Here is a 17,591-nt window from a genome sequence, read left to right on the forward strand (position 1 = left end):
CGCCTCAGAACATCAGAACAGAACAACAACAGAAGTTCAGTTCTTTGATGACGGAGAAATGGTCGTCACTTTCTATCTCATATATTACATTTAAAAATGTTTGTTTCTCTTCCCCTACCCAAATATACCTGTCCCTTCCTGCCGATTTTGCTATCACACAATCTGTTAAAACAAAATCACATGACTTTTTTGAAGGCATGTTAGAATTTTGTAAATAAAAGTGCACGGTAGTTCGTTAACATTTTTATAGCAGGTAAAACGTTTACCATACTCATTTGTGAAAAACAGGTGGTTGAAACGTGTTCAACAGAACAAAACAAATAAATCTCAAACCGGTTTGGAACAAGTCTTTAGAAAAATAGTTTCTAAATTATTTAGAAAAATAATAATAGGAAACTGTACTGTTTCTACACCTAAGTGGTCTTTTATTCTATTAAAATTATATTAAATGAAATCACCGTATATTTAAAAATATAACCATTTAGTTTTTTCAAAGTACTCTATTACCAAGTGACTCATTCAACAAAATTAAGCACACTTCTTTTTCACAAGGGGGAAAGACAAAATGTGTGTTCATGCAGTATATAATATGTGCTTTTTAATTTTGGGGGAACTTTAAAGACATGCTTGTTAAATTCATATAATTAACAAGGAGGAAATCGTAGTTCATTTTGGTGATACACAGAAAGGATGAGCCGTGTGTCATGGCAGGAGAGTGTTACTATATCTCCCTCTACTGGAAAGGAGAGGTAATCTAAAATATTTTCACATGAAGTAGCGTCAGCATCAAAATGCGTATCTGTGTGCATTGCACATTACAAACAAAACTAGCAGAAACAGTGAGCTCTAATCTGACTGGCTCTAATCAGAGATGACAAAAGAGCACCTATGGTCTTATAGAGTGTAACACCAACATCATGAAGACCCTTTTAACAATGTGCTATTTGCCTATGCGAATGAGCTTTTGAGTAAGAAATTATATTTTTAATAACATTTATTTTTTTCTGAAAACATATATTTAATTGGAGCCATTTAGTAGTAGGTAAACTGCAGTGAACTGAATATTGAGCTTTGTTCAAAATAATGACTGAGACGCAGTACGCATTCTTCACTTTTTAACATTTCTAACAGCATACATATCGTTTAACGTTAATTTCTCTGCTGTTTCTGATGAAGACAGTCACATACCATACCACTGAGGCCCATTCACACAAAGAGCTGTAAATATAACAATAACTTTTTTTAGCATCCACACGTCTTAGCATGGTGACAATATTATTTTACAATAGTAAACTTTTACATCACCCGAGAATTGAATGTTCTAGTGTTTTGTAAAACACTTTTCATAATCATAGAATAACGTTCAGAGAATATTTAAATGATCAGAGAATTGAATGTTCAAATAACATTTGGAAAATCCCAATAATATAAAATGCTAAGAAAATGTTTATATAACCATATACAGTGGGGGAAATAAGTATTAAACATGTCATGTTTTTTCCCCGGGAATATTATTTCTAAAGGAGCCGTTGACAAGAAATTGAAACAGATTTTGGTAAAAACCCAAACAATACAAACATAAAAATAAAACAAACAAAAAAAATCTGAAAAATGAGTTATGTGTAGTAACAATTGAATGACACAAGGAGAAAGCACTGAACTACTGAAACTACTTTATATGAACAGCTTTTGAAAATGATGGCAGCTTAAAGACGCCTCTCATATGGAGAATGAAGTCACATGAACTGCTCAGGTATGAGTTTTTCACAGACGTCAACAGAGTGTGAAAATCTTGATGTTCTGTTAGTCTCGTCTATCAAATCTGATCTTTAATTTGTATTTTCTGTTAGATTTAAGACAGGTAATGGACTGGGCCATTCTACAGCATGATTTCTTTCTCTGAAAGCATTTGAGAGTTTCTCTGGCTGTGTTTTGGATCATTGTCTTGCTGAAATGTCCACCCCGGTTTCATCTTCATCCCACTGATAATGTAGATGTCGGACTGAAGCTGCTAATACTAATGTAAAGTGAGGAAGGGCAGAGGGTTGCTCAATAACTACTGAGAAATTTAAGCAGCTGTCTGGGCATTTTACTGCCTTTCTACAGCTCACTTTCTTCATGTGTTCAATACTTTTTCCCTGCGTCATTTTATTTTATTACGCATAACTTAATTTTAAAACTAATTAGATTTACTCGTATGTGTTTTTTTGAGTTGTTACCCACATCCAGGGAAAATTTAAAGTCAACAGCAGCTTTAGAAGTATGTCTTCTAAGAAAAATTGTGACATGTTTAATACTTATTTTTTATCCCATGTAATTAAATATTTAAATAACAGTGTAATGTGTTTTCACAAAGAACATTTAGATAGAAGAACATTTAAAGAATGTTTCTATAACCAGAGAAATCAGCGTTCTAATAATATTTTGAGGAATGTTTTCAGAATGATAGAAAATGTTTATATAATCAGAGAATTGAACATTTGTAATATCATTCTAATAATTTTAATAATAATAAAACTCATTTTATAAGTTACATGTTTATTTTTTTATCAAAACTGTTAAGAGGCAAACTTATTTATCAAGAAATATGTACTTTCGAATAATGATTTTGAGGAAATATTTATAACAAATTAAATATGTTTAAATAAGATTTGATAAATTGGACTTAACCCAGTTATTCATCAGTGGACTTCCAGTAACCGTTATCATTATAGTTCTTGTCCTTTGTGTGATCAAGGCATTATTGTAGCATCAACAATTGCAGATAAACTTGGCGTTTCCAAAATCTAAATGTAACCGGTGGCTCAGGACAGATCTTTCTTGTCTGCAAAATTCTCACTTAGTATGACTAATCCCTTTTCAGTGGAGTGTGTTTGGGAAAACATGATGTGAATGTACACAATACACAGAAACATATTTGTCAAGAACATGTTCGTCATTGTTTAGATCCCTTTCCCCACTCACCACTTTGTTTGACTTTAGGCCTTCAATTATCTCTGAGAAGGAAAAATAAAAAGAGTTCATTACAATTTTACGTGGCGTCTATGCGTGCATGCAGATGCTGCGGTCTGTGCCTGAAGCTGCTCTCCTACCTCGCTTCAGCATTTTGGAGGTGAGGGCTTCAGGCGTTTCAGGAGATGTCGTATCTGCCCCATCTTCTACTAACTGAATCTGCAAGAGTTCACAGAAGTTTCTAAGAACTCCAAAGAAAAACATCTATTTTTTTCCCCTGTCAGTGTTTATATATAAGCAGCAAGTGCAGTACCTGTGATTGGCGGACAAATATGCCATGGTTCTCCTGACAGAGGAAATATCGTTTGCCCTGCACAGTCCCATCGTTCTTGCCTTTGGGTTCATCCAGAATGACTCCCACCCATTTTCCAGAAGCGAAGAGGGTGTTTCCGATGTAAGCCACGGTGCCTCTGTGACCTTTACCGATGACTTCAACCAAAGAGCCCACCTTAACAGGACGCCCACCTCCATCTGAACTCATTCTGCTGCTGCCGCTGCTTGTCGTCTAGAACAAAAGAAATAATAACACTTAAAATGACTACAATGGGCCTTTTGATTAAATCAAAACACAGTTTACTTATTTAATTTAAAAATGAATCAGCATTTTGAATGAGTCAGCTGAATGACTAATTGATTCAATCACTCTTTTGTTTAAAACTGGAACCACCAGAATACAATTAACTACTACTAATACAATAGCCATAGACCAGGCGTGACCAACCATGTTCCTTGAGATCGACCTTCCCGCAGATTTCAGTTGCAACCCATATCAAACACACCTGCCTGTAATTATCAAGTGCTGTTCAGGTCCTAATTAATTGGTTCAGGTGTGTTTGATCAGGGTTGGAACTGAACTTTGCAGGAAGGTCGATCTCCAGGAACAGGGTTGAGCACCACTGCTATAGACCATGTACCTAATTGAATTACTAAAATTACGCTTTAAATGCCATTACCCTAAAAATTTGATTTATTTAATACAGCCTATAATTGTTACTAGCTACTATACCTCCTGCAAAGATGTGTAAGTTCACCTTGTTCTGACAAGTGGGAGTGCAAAGATGTTTCACTGCAGTGAAAATGTTGTTTTCGAAAGTTTAAAAGACACGTCTAAAGGCATGGATATGTACACTAGATATCGCATATGGTCCCTGAGCATGTGTCAATAGCGCCGCCACATTTGTACAGCACAAATGTCATTCAACAGCACTAGTCAAGACAGTGTGACAACGTGAAGATGCTGGACTTTTAGCACTGCGTACGGGTATAGTAACGAGCAAAAAAAGAAAACAACCACAAAGGCAGAACATTTTATAGGTAAGATTTCATTTTTTACAATTTGTGTGTTATAAACTTTTGTGCTAAACAGGTAACGTTTTTGAAGATAATACAGTCACTTACTGCATTCACCATAAGGCAAAGTAGCACCAACTCGCACTCAGTACCAGGCCTATGCTAGTTTTGTTGAATAAAATCAGCAAACAATGTAAATGAAATATGAAAACAAGATGCTGCGCTGCTAGAAACATGTATTATTGTCGGCTAGTGAAGGAGTTGTTCATAATGGGGATACATTCACAAACTAATCGCTCCCTCCGTCAGTGTGAGAAGTGAAAGCAAGAGAGGGTGTGTGTTTCTAGACATGATTAGATCAAATTTAACAGGGAAGGAGGATAATACATTTCCATGCACACAAACACATAATTTTGTCAGGAATGCACGTGCGATCACTGATCCATTAACGTAGAAAAGTGATGTAAAATTATAATTTTTGGAATTTAAAACAAAATGTGCATACTGACCACCAGGAAAACTCCCGATCATAGATATATGTGTATATGTGTAGATCTCTGGCTCTGGATGGCCTTCACTGCAGCTTGGTCCCACATTCATTTGAAATGAGTGCTACCCTGTGCTAAAATGGCAGCTCTACTGACAAATTGCTTCCAATAGACAACAACAGGGTAGGCGACATCTAATAGTAATAGTAATATCTATGGTGGTCTAAAGAAAAGTTTTGGTTTTGCTGTCAGAAATTATGTTTTTGTTAGCAGAAGGTTGCTACGCAACAGAGGCATGCATAATCAATGACAGGAAATATGTCTGACGCTGAAATGCACATACATTCAGGAAGAGTCAGGGTACTATAGTTATATGAGTTTTATTTCTATATTTTTATATTTCTATGTCTATTTATTGTGAACAAATTGGTGTTTAATTAAGGCAGTTCACTTGTTTCATTTGAAAATGAAGAAGTGTGTTTGAACAAAGTGTTTGAATGAATAATTCAATGATTGATAAAAGCAGTTTATTCGATGAACTTCAGAATACATCACCATTTTTGCTGTTCATTGGAGAGGGGTCTGGCTGCAGACTCGATGTAGATGCAATTTGAGCTGCATCCAATGCTTTTTAATGTGTTGCCTAAACCCACCCCTAACCCTACCCCTCACAGTGACGTCACTAGCTCCATTGAGTGCATTGTGTCTGACATTGCATCACTGAGCGATGCAATCTCAGCTCTCATCATGAAGGCTGCATCCAGATACTATTGGTTCATTCTTTAATTCATAATGAAGTTCAATTCAGAATGAATCCTTGTTTTTAAAAAACAAAAATGGATTAATTATTCAATAACAGATAAGGGCATGTTCATTGTTTTGTTCGAAAATAAATCACAATAAATTGGTTGAATTAGTGATTCAGTGATTGATAAAAACAGTTCGCTACTTTTTTCAGAAATAATCAGATTTTTGTGAACAAACTAGACGAGCGAACTGATTAAATGAATAATAAAGGCTGTTTACTTGAATGAATTTGTTTTTGAACTAATCAAATGCTATAGTGACTAATAAAGTCAGTTCATCTGTTTCAATCCTGACTGAATAAGGATTTTGAACAAATCAGATGGACAAATGACTTATAGTTTTTTCCACTACTTACAAACAAAATCTTCAAAAATGTCACACTATTTCTGAAACATCTCCCTTAAAAATGCAAAACTACACCTCAAATCTTCAAAACCAAAGTTGTTTCTTACCCTTGAACTCAGTTTTCAATTGCAGAAAACACTTTTTTCCAAACACTACACACAATTCAATAGCTAAAACACAAAAATCCAACAGGAAGCTACTTGTTTTCCTTTTTCAAACACAACCAATCAAAATCCGTACACTTATTATTCAGCAGGTCACACACACACACACTGCTCAAATGTGAAAACACTAATTTCCTAAGGCAATTTGTTCCGGCCCTCCAAATAGTGTCACCAAGAAATCAAAAATAAATTTAGCTCAGTTGAAAAATGGTCGATATAGTTATGAAGTGACGTGCGTCTGTTCAAGCGCAGTTGAAGGCTGCGTAGAGAGTGTGTTACCTAACATTAAGCTAGTGGTGAAAGCAGCCGAAAACATTTGTATATGTTGGTAGAAAAAGCCTTTTGTACAATGCACTGATATTAATAATAGGGATGCAATGATTAGCCGATTTCACTATTAACTACGCTTTTATTAATCGAAGGATTCTCAACGGCGCATTTCTGTTGTACGGAAAAAAGTTGCTGCAACTAAACAAAGTTATGCCATTACGCACACATATTGCGTTTTTTCCACACGCAAGCACAATTTTTCCAATAAAGACGTGCGCATATTGGGACTGGCGCACGCACAGCTCGCAAGCGGACCGAAGCACTTGCGCCCTCCAGGAGCACACATTAGAAATGATCTCACGCTTCATGAAACGATCTCAAGTGGTGGCATTTAGTGCTATGTAAACAAAAGATATGTTAGATGATTTATTACAAATGATTAAAATGATTATGTATGTATAAACGCAGATGATTACAACAGTTCATTTACATTCTTAGCTAATATAAAGCTTGAATTAACATTTGACAAATACAATTTTTTATTTATACTTATTTTTATTATCTATTTATTCATTGTTCTGTCATTTATTTTCATTGTAAAATTATCACACACATTTAAATCAAAAACTTTTTAATTTATTTTTAAGTCAAAGAGAGAAATGGACTATTGTTTGTGTTTAATTCATATTTTGTGCTGTATTTGGTTACTTTGAGCAGCAATAAACAACACTTTAAAATATAAGCAGTTTTCTTGTGAATTTCTAAACTAGTAGTGTTTTAAATTTAATAAATGCATAATAATGGTGATAACCGTGAAACCATGATTATCCTCCATCTCTATAATCGTCGCATCCCTAATTGTTAGGCAGTTTAAAACACAACATGAATGTGTCTGAATTTAGAAGAAGCCTACTTCAGCAATACACTGATTTTGTGCCTTGAAATACAACATTTGGTTATGTTTGTAAAAATAGCCACATTGTACAATGCAGTGATGTAATGTAGTTTCAAAATACAACATATTAAAGTTTTAATGTTCAAAAAGCCAACATGGGTGTCTTTATGAGCACAAAAACAGTATATGAGCTCTTATATGCTGTTGTGTCATCACTTATATTGCAATACATATCTCTCCGGCCCCTCGTTTGGGATGCTTTTCATGAACTGGCCCCCTTGACAAACTAATTGAACAGCCCTGATGTAGAAAAACAGTGTTTACATGGTATACCCAAAGATTTACAGTTATGAGGAAGTGTTTGCCATTTGATCGATGCAAATGCTTCAGTCTGACATGTGTTTATGGCTTTTGAATGCAGTGTTACAGATGTGAGGCATTTTGCATTTTGTGTGTGCAGTTTTGAGAATTGTGTGTGGAGTTTTGAAAAATGGCGACCCTGTTTTGAAAATGTGTCTAAGCAGTTGGAAAAAACTGTAATTAGTTGAAGGAGGCACTGAGAATTACCCTTTTTAATTTATTAATGCACAGACAAAAAAACAATAGTAAAAAAAAAGTTATTTTACACTGTGCCACTCAGCAATGAACCCACTAGGGCCTAGACCAGGGGTGTCCAAACTCAGAGCTGGAGGGCCGGTGTCCTGCATAGTTTAGCTCCAACTTCCTTCAACACACCTGCCTGGAAGTTTTAGTATTCCTAGAAAGAGCTTGATTAGCTGGTTCAGATGTGAGATGCGAGTTTGGACACCCCTGGCCAAGACTGTCACAATAAAACCTGCTCAAAATGTTGGCATGAAATTTTTACAGTTTTGTATTGATTAGTAACTAAATTGATAATTTTGACAACTTTACAGATGGCTCATATCTCGTGATTGTGTTGTTGTCCCACACAGTAATAAAATGCTCACTGATCAGGGCCCTTGATTTGTCCAAACCTCCAGACAATCAGTTTCCTCATTAGGTATCTGAACTGAACAATCTCTAAGGGTGCTTTCACACTTGGTTCATTTGCCTGGACCGTACCCAAGTTCGATTGTCTCCCTTTGCCTCCTCCTCGGTTGGTTTGTGTTCACACTCTTTTCCTTCTGAACCCCGATACGTTTGCGTCATTGAGTTGCTGTTTTGTTCACGGTCGTTGCAAGGAGACAGTCATGAAAGCAAGCACCGAAATGGAAAGACGTTCGCATATCGCGGTCATTCTGCTTTAACTGAAGCTTTTGGTTTTGGACATACAGAAAGCGACTCGCGTCCATCTGCCGCAAAAATATTAGAAACACTCAGAACATCACACAGTGTCTGCAGTAGCTGTTTTTGGAGGAGACAAGCAGACATCACTGTTTATCACTGTGTTTGCCCTGGCTCAGTCCCGCTCGTGTCACCAAGGTACAAAACGTGACACACACACACACACGAACGAATGTTATGAAAATGATAGTTTGTTGTACAGTTGGCGGTTCACTTCCGTTATTTGATACAATTGCATTCAAAACAGAAGTGACCTGTAACAGAGTTTACATGAACCGTACCCCAGACCACCTCTTTCAGGCGGACTTGGGTACGGTTCACGGGTGCGCACCCGAGTTTAGAAGACACGTTCACACAAGCTAAAAGTCCCGTACTATGACGTCAAATGAACCCGGGTGTGGACCAAAAGTGCTAGTGTGAAAGCACCCTCAGAGGACAATTGAGGGTTATTTAGAAAAACTCTGACCAGAACACACAGCTTAAAAAATTGTGACGCAGCCTCAATCTTTACTGCAGAAGACTCTAGAAGGAGAGCTGTTACCTGCAGAGCAGAAATTCAAACACACACACACACACACACACACATCAGCTGATCCTGAGAGACCTGCTCCATTTCACTCTCATTTAGACATTTAAATTGTGTCTAATTACACTGAAGCTGCATGGACTCCAAAATGAGTCTCATCTCTGAAACTAAACTAAGTACAAAGACACAAGATAACAAGCTAGGCACACTATTTGCATCGTTATTAACTATTTATTCCTGCTGATTTGTAAACTGTAAAAGCTCTGAAGAGGTGGGAACTTTATTAGGTTACACCGGAACAATAGAAAGGAAACACAAGTGATGGAACTGACCTCTCCTGAAACTCCCAAACACTGCGCTGTGCAGAGACTGACTGCAGTGGCACATTTCCATTCATTACATAGATAAATGTAATATAATGAAGTTGCTGACTAATGCTGAAATAAGATGAAGGATACATCATGTGCACAGGACACGAGTTACAAATAAGTGACTCATGACTCAGCAGAAATTACTCACTGAGGCAGTGAAAAACTGGGGGGAATGTGATTGTTGGGTTGGATCGGAATAATGCAAAGTATTTGAATAATGTTAAGTCCCTTACCAGTTTGAAGCTGTTCTATATGTATGTCAAGTGCTGGACACAAAGCCTCTGTGTTTGAGAAGACTTTCGATGCAGTTTCTGTTCCGTAATAAAATAGTGTTATAGTAATATAGTTTAAGTAACAATTACCACTATTAAGCAGTGCAGGGCTCGAAAATGCGACCATTTTGGTCACATATACGCCCGACAATTAATCTATGCGACCTCATAATATTTTTGGGAGCATTTGTGCGACTGCATATAATGGTTGTAGTGTGACCTGTTTTGATTTTTTTTTCGAAAAACGTGCTGAATCGCTCTTCCCTGTCACTGTATTGGTTGATAAAGCTGTCAATCACTCAAGTCTTTCCGCTGTTAGATGACAGGGAGGAAGCTTTTATGACCGCGGTAGATGCAAACGGCTGAAGAGTGAAAAGCGCACAGGTTTGCAAACCCCACCAAAAGTTTAGGCGCAGATGAGAGCGATCATGACATGTGGTGAATGTTGATCAGCCAGCTGAGATCTATTAAGTGTTTTCAGAGAAGGTGCCCGAATCTCAATGCGTTGAATTCACTGCGTGTTTAGCACAAATGTCTGCTAAATGTACACATCATCGCCAAAGAAGCTCGCCTTTACTAAGTTTACACTGAAACTGCGGGTGGTCATCGCGAGAATCCTGCTCTGCCTGCTCATATATTGGGTCGGCTGACTCGCCTGCTTTTCCACTAACACAGAAAAATGAAAATCAGCTCAGACTGATCATTTAAATGGACACAAACTGAAACCAAACGTTTAAAGAGTGATAGAGTGATGTCGCTTTGGGTAAAAGCGTCTGCTAACTGACTAAATGTAAATGTGTTATAAGTGAGACTTTTCTTACTTTCTTTTGTCTATTCTTGCTTGAGATGTATATTATATTTCTATTTAGTTACTGATGACTGTTTTGCAGCTTTCAGCATTGAATTGAATGATTTATTATAGTCTTTCGTTTGTTTTGTAGCATAAATATATTTTTTAAACTGACATGCATAGAATAACAATAGGACAAAATAAATATTTCTTACTGCAGTGCTTCATTTTTATTTGATGCAAACCCTTTTTTTTCATAAAGTAACAGACATTTTATAGCAGATAGCTTACATTCAAGTGCATTCATACCAGCATAATTATGAGAAATGTAATGCATTGTTACTATTATTGTCATTTTCATCATCATTAATATTCTATTATTATTAGACACACATTTTGGAATTATTGCACACAAACATCAAGTCATCACAGAATTAGTTATATAGTTGTTTCTGGTTTTTGTAAGTCCTAATTGATATTGTTTTAAAATACAATAAATCCCTTAAAATACAATACAATTCATTTTTGGTGGTGCTCCTAATTTTTTTCTGGTGCTCCTAAATATTTGAAGTTGGGAGCGACGGTGCTACCAAGTAAAAAAGTTAATTTCCAGCCCTGCAGTGGCTTATTAGCTGCTTATTATTATGATATTGGTAGTTTATTAGAACTAAAAAAAATAGATATATTGCATAATATTATTGGAGATCCCTAATCCTACATACTACCTACACCCAACTACTATCTTAAATAACTAGTAATAAGCAGCAAATTAAGAATTGGTCAGCTAAATGTCATAGCCGGCAGTTAGCTCTCTGCAACTCTCACACGATCGCCCACTAAAGCTAAGAAGGGCTGTTAATGCGGTTAGTTCCTGGATAGGAGAATACATGGGAAAGCTAGGTTTCTGCCAGAGGTGTTGTTAGTAAAGAGAGCAGGGGACGCTCAACCTGCGATATGTGTGAATCCTAATGCCCCAGTATAATGAAGAGGGACTCTATACTGCTCAGTGAGTGCCGTCTTTCGGATGAGACGTTAAACCCTCTGTGGTGATCCTTCGAAAAGAGTAGGGGTTTAACCCAGGTATCCTGGCCCACTGGCCTCTGTCCATCATGGCCTCCTTACCATCCCCATATCATAATTGGCTTCATCTTCATTAATCAGCAGATGTGCGGTCTGGCGCAATCATCCAGGTGGATGCTGAGGAGATTCCCCCCAATGTGAGTGTCCAGAAAAATCGCTATATAAATGTAAGGAATTATTAATTATTATAGTTAATGGTTTGGTCATAGCAAGAAAATAAAATGTGGCCAAAATGCATATTATTTGAATTTATTACAACGCTAAAACATGTGTGAATGTGTAATAGAGGTCTATGTTTGAGTAATTAAATCAGAACGCAAAGAAGATTTTATCGACATTTTAAACATAATAGTTTTAATAACTCACTTCCAATAACTCATTTCTAAAAGCTTAAATAGGTTAATTAGATTAACTAGGCTGGTAAGATTAATTAGGCAAGTTATTATATAACGATGGTTTGTTCTGTAGACTATCGAAAAATATATAGCTTAAAGAGGCTAATAATTTTGACCTTTGATCTTAAAATGGTGTTAAAAAAATAAATAATTGGTTTTATTGTAGCCGAAATAAAGCAAATGAGACTTTCTCCAAAAGAAAAAAATATTATCAGACATACTGTGAAAATTTTCATGCTCTGTTAAACATCATTTGGGAAATATTTAAAAAAGAAAAAAAAAATCAATGGGGGGCTTATAATTCTGACTTCATGTATATATATATATATTATATATATATATATATATATATATATATATATATATATATATATATATATATATATATATATATATATATATATATATATATATATATATATATATATATATATATATATATATATATATATATAATGTTTTCTCTTTAGCTGTTTCCCATAATGTGAATAATTACAGGTTTTATTATTTTTGTGGGGACTCATTGCTAGTCACCAACAGCCCACTTGAATTGAGGTTTTATGTATAGCAGGGCTAATTAATGTTATATATGGGATAATGGCCTTAGATTTATGTCTTGAGATGTAAGTGGTAAGTTATTACTACATTAAACCATGTTATTGGCTGAGACTGATATTTAGCTGAGTAAGTTAAATGGATAGTTTCATCAAAAAATCAAGATTTGTTGCTAATTTACTCACTCTCATCTAAATTTAAGATACCTTTTTACGTTTTTACGTTTTTACCTTTAGGTGGACATTAGATTTTATTTTATTATTAGATATTTTTATGTGGCTGAAAGAGGTGTCAAGTCCATTATAAGCAAAATAAATAACAAAGTAATTATCATTAATTAGGAATCAACACATGCATTCTCCCTTTCTTATGTAAACTTAATATAGAGCACTCTTTACTGTATGTCATAACTGGGCTCATGTTCATTTGCAGATGCTTTGACTTAAGAATGTTGTAAATAATGTGCAGTTTTTACCAAAACTGATTGTACTGATAGGACGGCTCAGTGGTTAGCAATGTTGCCTCAAAGCAGGAAGGTCGCTGATTCGAATCCTGGCTGGGCCAGTTGGTATTTTTGTGTGGAGTTTGCATGTTCTCCCCAAGTTGTAGTGTATGAGTGTGTGTGTGAATGTGAGAGTGTATTTCCCAATAGGAAGGGCAACCGCTGTGTAAAACTGCTGTGTAAAACATATGCTGGAATAGTTGGTGGTTCATTCCACTGTGGTGACCCCTGATAAATAAGGGACTAAGCCGAAGGAAAATTAATGAATAAATGAATGCATGAATGAATGTATTGACAGAATATTTTTTTCCTCATATATTAATTTAGCTTTGCCTGCTTTTTTTGACTCTCAAATAACCAGTAACCATTGACATGCATTATGTGCAAAACCAAGGACCGCAGTTAATCTAAAAATCTTTTTTTCTTTATGTTTTTACACAAGAAAAAAAGACACCTTAATCTCAGACGGCCTGAGAGAAACACTCTCATTAAAAATAAGAAGTCTGTCAACATTTGCTTACCCACAAGTCATTCAAAATTTGACCTGACATTGTACTGTGTGATGAAAACAAAATATGCTGATGAATGCTAAACTTTAAATCATTCTTTATCCATACAATGGAAGTCAATGGGAACCACATTTTTTTAAAAATATATACAGTTAAAGTCAGAATTATTAGCCCCCCTTTGAATTTTTTTCTTTTTTAAATATTTTCCAAATGATGTTTAACAGAGGAAGGACAATTTCCGCTCTGTTACTTAAAATCTTATTTGTTTTATTTCGGCTAGAATGAAAGCAGTTTTAACATTTTTAAAAGTCATTTTAAGGACAGCCTTTTTAAGCTATATTTTACCTGATACTCAACAGAACAAACCATTGTTATACAATAACTTGCCTAATTACCCTAACCTGCACGGTTAAACTAATTAACATAGTTAACCCTTTAAATGTCACTTTAAGCTGTATAGAAGTGTCTTGAAAAATATCAAATATTATTTGTTGTCATCATGGCAAAGATAAAATAATCAGTTATTAGAAATGAGTTATTAAAACTATTATGTTTAGAAATGTGTTGATAAAATCGTCTCTCTGTTAAACAGAAATTTGGGAAAAAAATAAACAGGGGGCTAATAATTCAGGGGGACTAACAATTCTGACTTCAACTGTATATTTTAGATGGGAATTGAATAAAGGCGAATAAATGTTGACTTTTATACTATGCCATGAACAAAATCAAAGCAGTACCAACAACAAACTGCATCACATCAATCTGTGCATGTCTTGAATGTATTACTCATTAAACTGCCTCGCAAAAACACAAACAATTGAAGCGGTTCACGAGCGAGGGCATTTTAGCTAAAAGCTGAGCCTTACAAATTCCAGAAGCCCGAGCCCACGCAAACTCTCACGCCTGATACTAAAACACCTGCACATCAACAACACCAAACACACTCACTACAGTTCATTACAGTTACACACGAGAGAGAGAGAGAGAGAGGTGTGTGTGAGACACTCACCCTGCTGTATGTGTATCGCTTCATCTGAGACATGCTGCTCCTGCCGAGACACTCACAAAGGTTTCTTGCCCTGCTTCAGCAACCAGCGCAGTCTTTTCAACCCCCAAAGCACCGTCCCTCTGTCTGTCCTTCCCTATCTCATCATCATCACTGCTCTGTCCAGAGGATGATGCTTCAGACTGAGACCCAAAGAGAAGACGCAGGAGGAGAGAGCTCAGAGGAACCGCTCAACGTGTGTGAACTGTCATTAGACTGTAACAGACATGTGTGTTAGTGTGTGCGTTTGTGTGTAAGTCTGTCTGACAGATCTGTGTTGGTAGGTGAGTGTGTGAGAGCAGTGCAACTGCGCTAATGTCTGTGCTGCAGGAGAGAAAAGAAGCTCAACTGGGTCCTAAAGCCCTCCAACTCTGGATATTGATTAGATGTTCTTGTGTGTGAGTGATTTATAAATGCTGTTTATTGAGCATGCTGTAATTTATGATCAGTGATGCCCAGTGTTATTACGGTAAAACTAAAACAAAAGAGCACAAATTGATTGACACTTCAAAGTAATTATTTTAAAGGCGCTACATAAAAATGTATATTGTAAAATATGAAAAAATTGTGTATTTCACAGAAGAAAATGCATTGTTTTATTATTTCAAGTGCATAATATATAATTAAGCTTAAATATAATAAATAATCTAATAAATGCAAATTACAAAGCACTTCAATGAAATTAAAATTAAAGCCGAAAGTATTATAACAACAGCTAGTTCAAAATATATATTTCAAAATTGTCTATCTGCAATACTAAAATAACACTGCTGCAAATACATACATACATTCTCGGATCTGATTGGCTATATCACCATGTGATATACTGCAATATCAGCGCTTGTACAGCCTCCTCACCATTCTGTATTACTCAACCCACATAGAGTGACAGCAGATCAATAAACTCACTGCAGTTTGACAAATACTGCAGCTGTTGGACAACATAATGTACTTTGGGGGCTTTTTTAGGAGAGAATGTAATTTTTTAGATTGCATCTATGCAGTTTATTTATAAGGATAGTGCCTATTTTAAATAGTTATAATTTCGGAGATACAGTACGTAGGCATCCATCATACTAAGCAGAGCAAAGAGGGTTGATATTGCACCACAAGATGGCGACAGAGAGCCCATAATAAGCCCTTAGAGGAGGAATATTCATTCATTCATTTTCGGCTTGGTCCCTTTATTAATCCGGGGTAACCACAGCGGAATGAACCGCCAACGGATGCAGCGGATGCCCTTCCAGCTCCCATGCACTCTCATTCAGACACATAAAGTATGGACAATTTTAGCTTACCCAATTGACCCTTCCCTAAGCCACACCCAAAAACCGCCATCCACCAATCGTGGCTTAGCAACCGTAGCTATGCGCAGGGGCTATGTCAAGCTTTTGAGCGAGGGAAACAGGCCACATCGTTGTGCATATGAATTGTGCAAATCTGACATCCGGTATCCTAAAAGTTTGGACGGGATGGTGGAATTTTTTCCTTTTTTAAAACCTAAGACCCAAGGGGAGAAATGGCAGCGTGGATCAAGCTGTGTGAGGGGCCCTAAAGTAGCAGAGTTAAGTAGGTTTTGTTTTGATTTTCCTGATAAATTCAGTGATAGACCAACGGCAATACCTCACACACCTCTTACCATAAACGGATCTAAACTGTGTTTCCTACAAAAATACAAAGCAGGTTGTGTTTAACAGCTGCCTTTTTCTTATTTTTTCGCTCGATATTATGAGCACTGCTCCGTTTTGCCTTCGCCAGAGTAGTCAGCAGTCATATTTCCATTTCAAGCAACGAATATTTAAGATTACAAATCAACAAAACAAAACCGAGATTGATCACAAACTGAGCACTTGTGATCAATATACTTCACCCGCAGCTGTTTTTTAGTCATTTTAACCCTCGTGCCTATGTCAGAGCTACAATTCACTGATGTTTTCATCAGTCTTTTGGAGATTTACTTAGTCATTGCTCATTGGTGACGATGTTATACCGGGTTAGTGTCTGTTTTTATATTTGGTGTCTGATTAATATTTGCTGGTAGGGAAAATCTGTTTGTTCACTTTTGCTATTTATACTATGATTTGCAATTTTTAAATGTCACCTCTCCTGCTGTGCATGAACTAAGCTGTTGAATGGTCAGAGTATGAGGTGGCTAGGCTAAGCTAGCTTCAATTTTCATTGAATTATTTTCTAATCGGTTGCCTATTATGTGGTGAATATACCCCTGTAATGCATACTGCAGTCCTTTTTTGTCTGGATTCTTTCAGCAGATATCTCACCTGTTTGCTAAAAATGACTAATTATATCCCTAGCAATGTCTGGACGTGCCAGGCACGAAAGCTTGACAGGCGTAGCAACAGTAACTAAGGCCCCGTTTACACTAGTGCGTTTTAGTTTTAAAACAGCGTTTTAGAATGAAAACGATCCACGTCCACATTAGTGTTTTACCCAGCGTTTCTGAACAGCTCTCCGTCCACACCAAAACGCTGAAAACGCACATCTTGTGGCCACACACACACACACTCTCGGCCAAGCGCTGCAGCCTATCTACCCAGATAGCTGTGCTAGTCGGAGTGCTCATCAAGCATCTTCTGCTGGATCTAATCTCACTATATTTATTAAACGTGATATTTCATTCATCTTATTGTCTTTATCTAACGACATATTCCCCGACTTTGGTCATTGGAATCTATTACTTGATATCAGGTAACATGTTTTGGCTAAGCGCAAAGATAAGCTAATGATTAATGTAACCACGTAGCCTACATTCTGTATATTGACTGATCGCTTGCCTTTATTTCCTATAATGTATAAACTTATTAAATGTTATACTTTTATAATGGCCATTATTGATTATTAAAACTGATATTCAGCGAGAGGGTATGTTTCTTATTTTCACTTAAATTGAAACGATTATTTTTTTTAAAAAGTGTGATTAATTAATTTTTTTTAATCGATTGGCAGCACTAA

At 36.2% G+C, this 17,591-nt stretch overlaps 1 protein-coding gene across 18 annotated transcripts in view; it reads right to left on the minus strand.

Moving 5' to 3' along the window:
- dctn1b (dynactin 1b) overlaps positions 1–17,591 on the minus strand; it is an 85,924-nt gene that overhangs the window by 59,506 nt on the left and 8,827 nt on the right. For 7 of the 18 annotated variants that reach the window (XR_015505760.1, XR_015505758.1, XR_015505756.1 and 4 more), the window contains exons 1-4: positions 14,586–14,949; positions 3,266–3,517; positions 3,093–3,171; positions 2,965–2,996 (exon numbers count right to left, since the gene is read on the minus strand). Coding sequence is in view for 10 of the 18 variants with exons in the window: in XM_087279059.1 (XP_087135185.1) it covers positions 2,965–2,996; positions 3,093–3,171; positions 3,266–3,517; positions 14,586–14,618 (396 nt within the window). In the remaining 8 variants the exon portion in view is untranslated. Of the gene's footprint in view, positions 1–2,964; positions 2,997–3,092; positions 3,172–3,265; positions 3,518–14,585; positions 14,950–17,591 lie in introns of those variants that run through there. The other 11 variants (XR_015505763.1, XR_015505762.1, XR_015505759.1 and 8 more) reach the window with 2 other exon arrangements.

The sequence above is a fragment of the Danio rerio genome, chromosome 13 (assembly GCF_052040795.2).
Source record: "Danio rerio strain M-AB ecotype USA chromosome 13, GRCz13ab, whole genome shotgun sequence".
Lineage (NCBI taxonomy): Eukaryota > Metazoa > Chordata > Actinopteri > Cypriniformes > Danionidae > Danio > Danio rerio.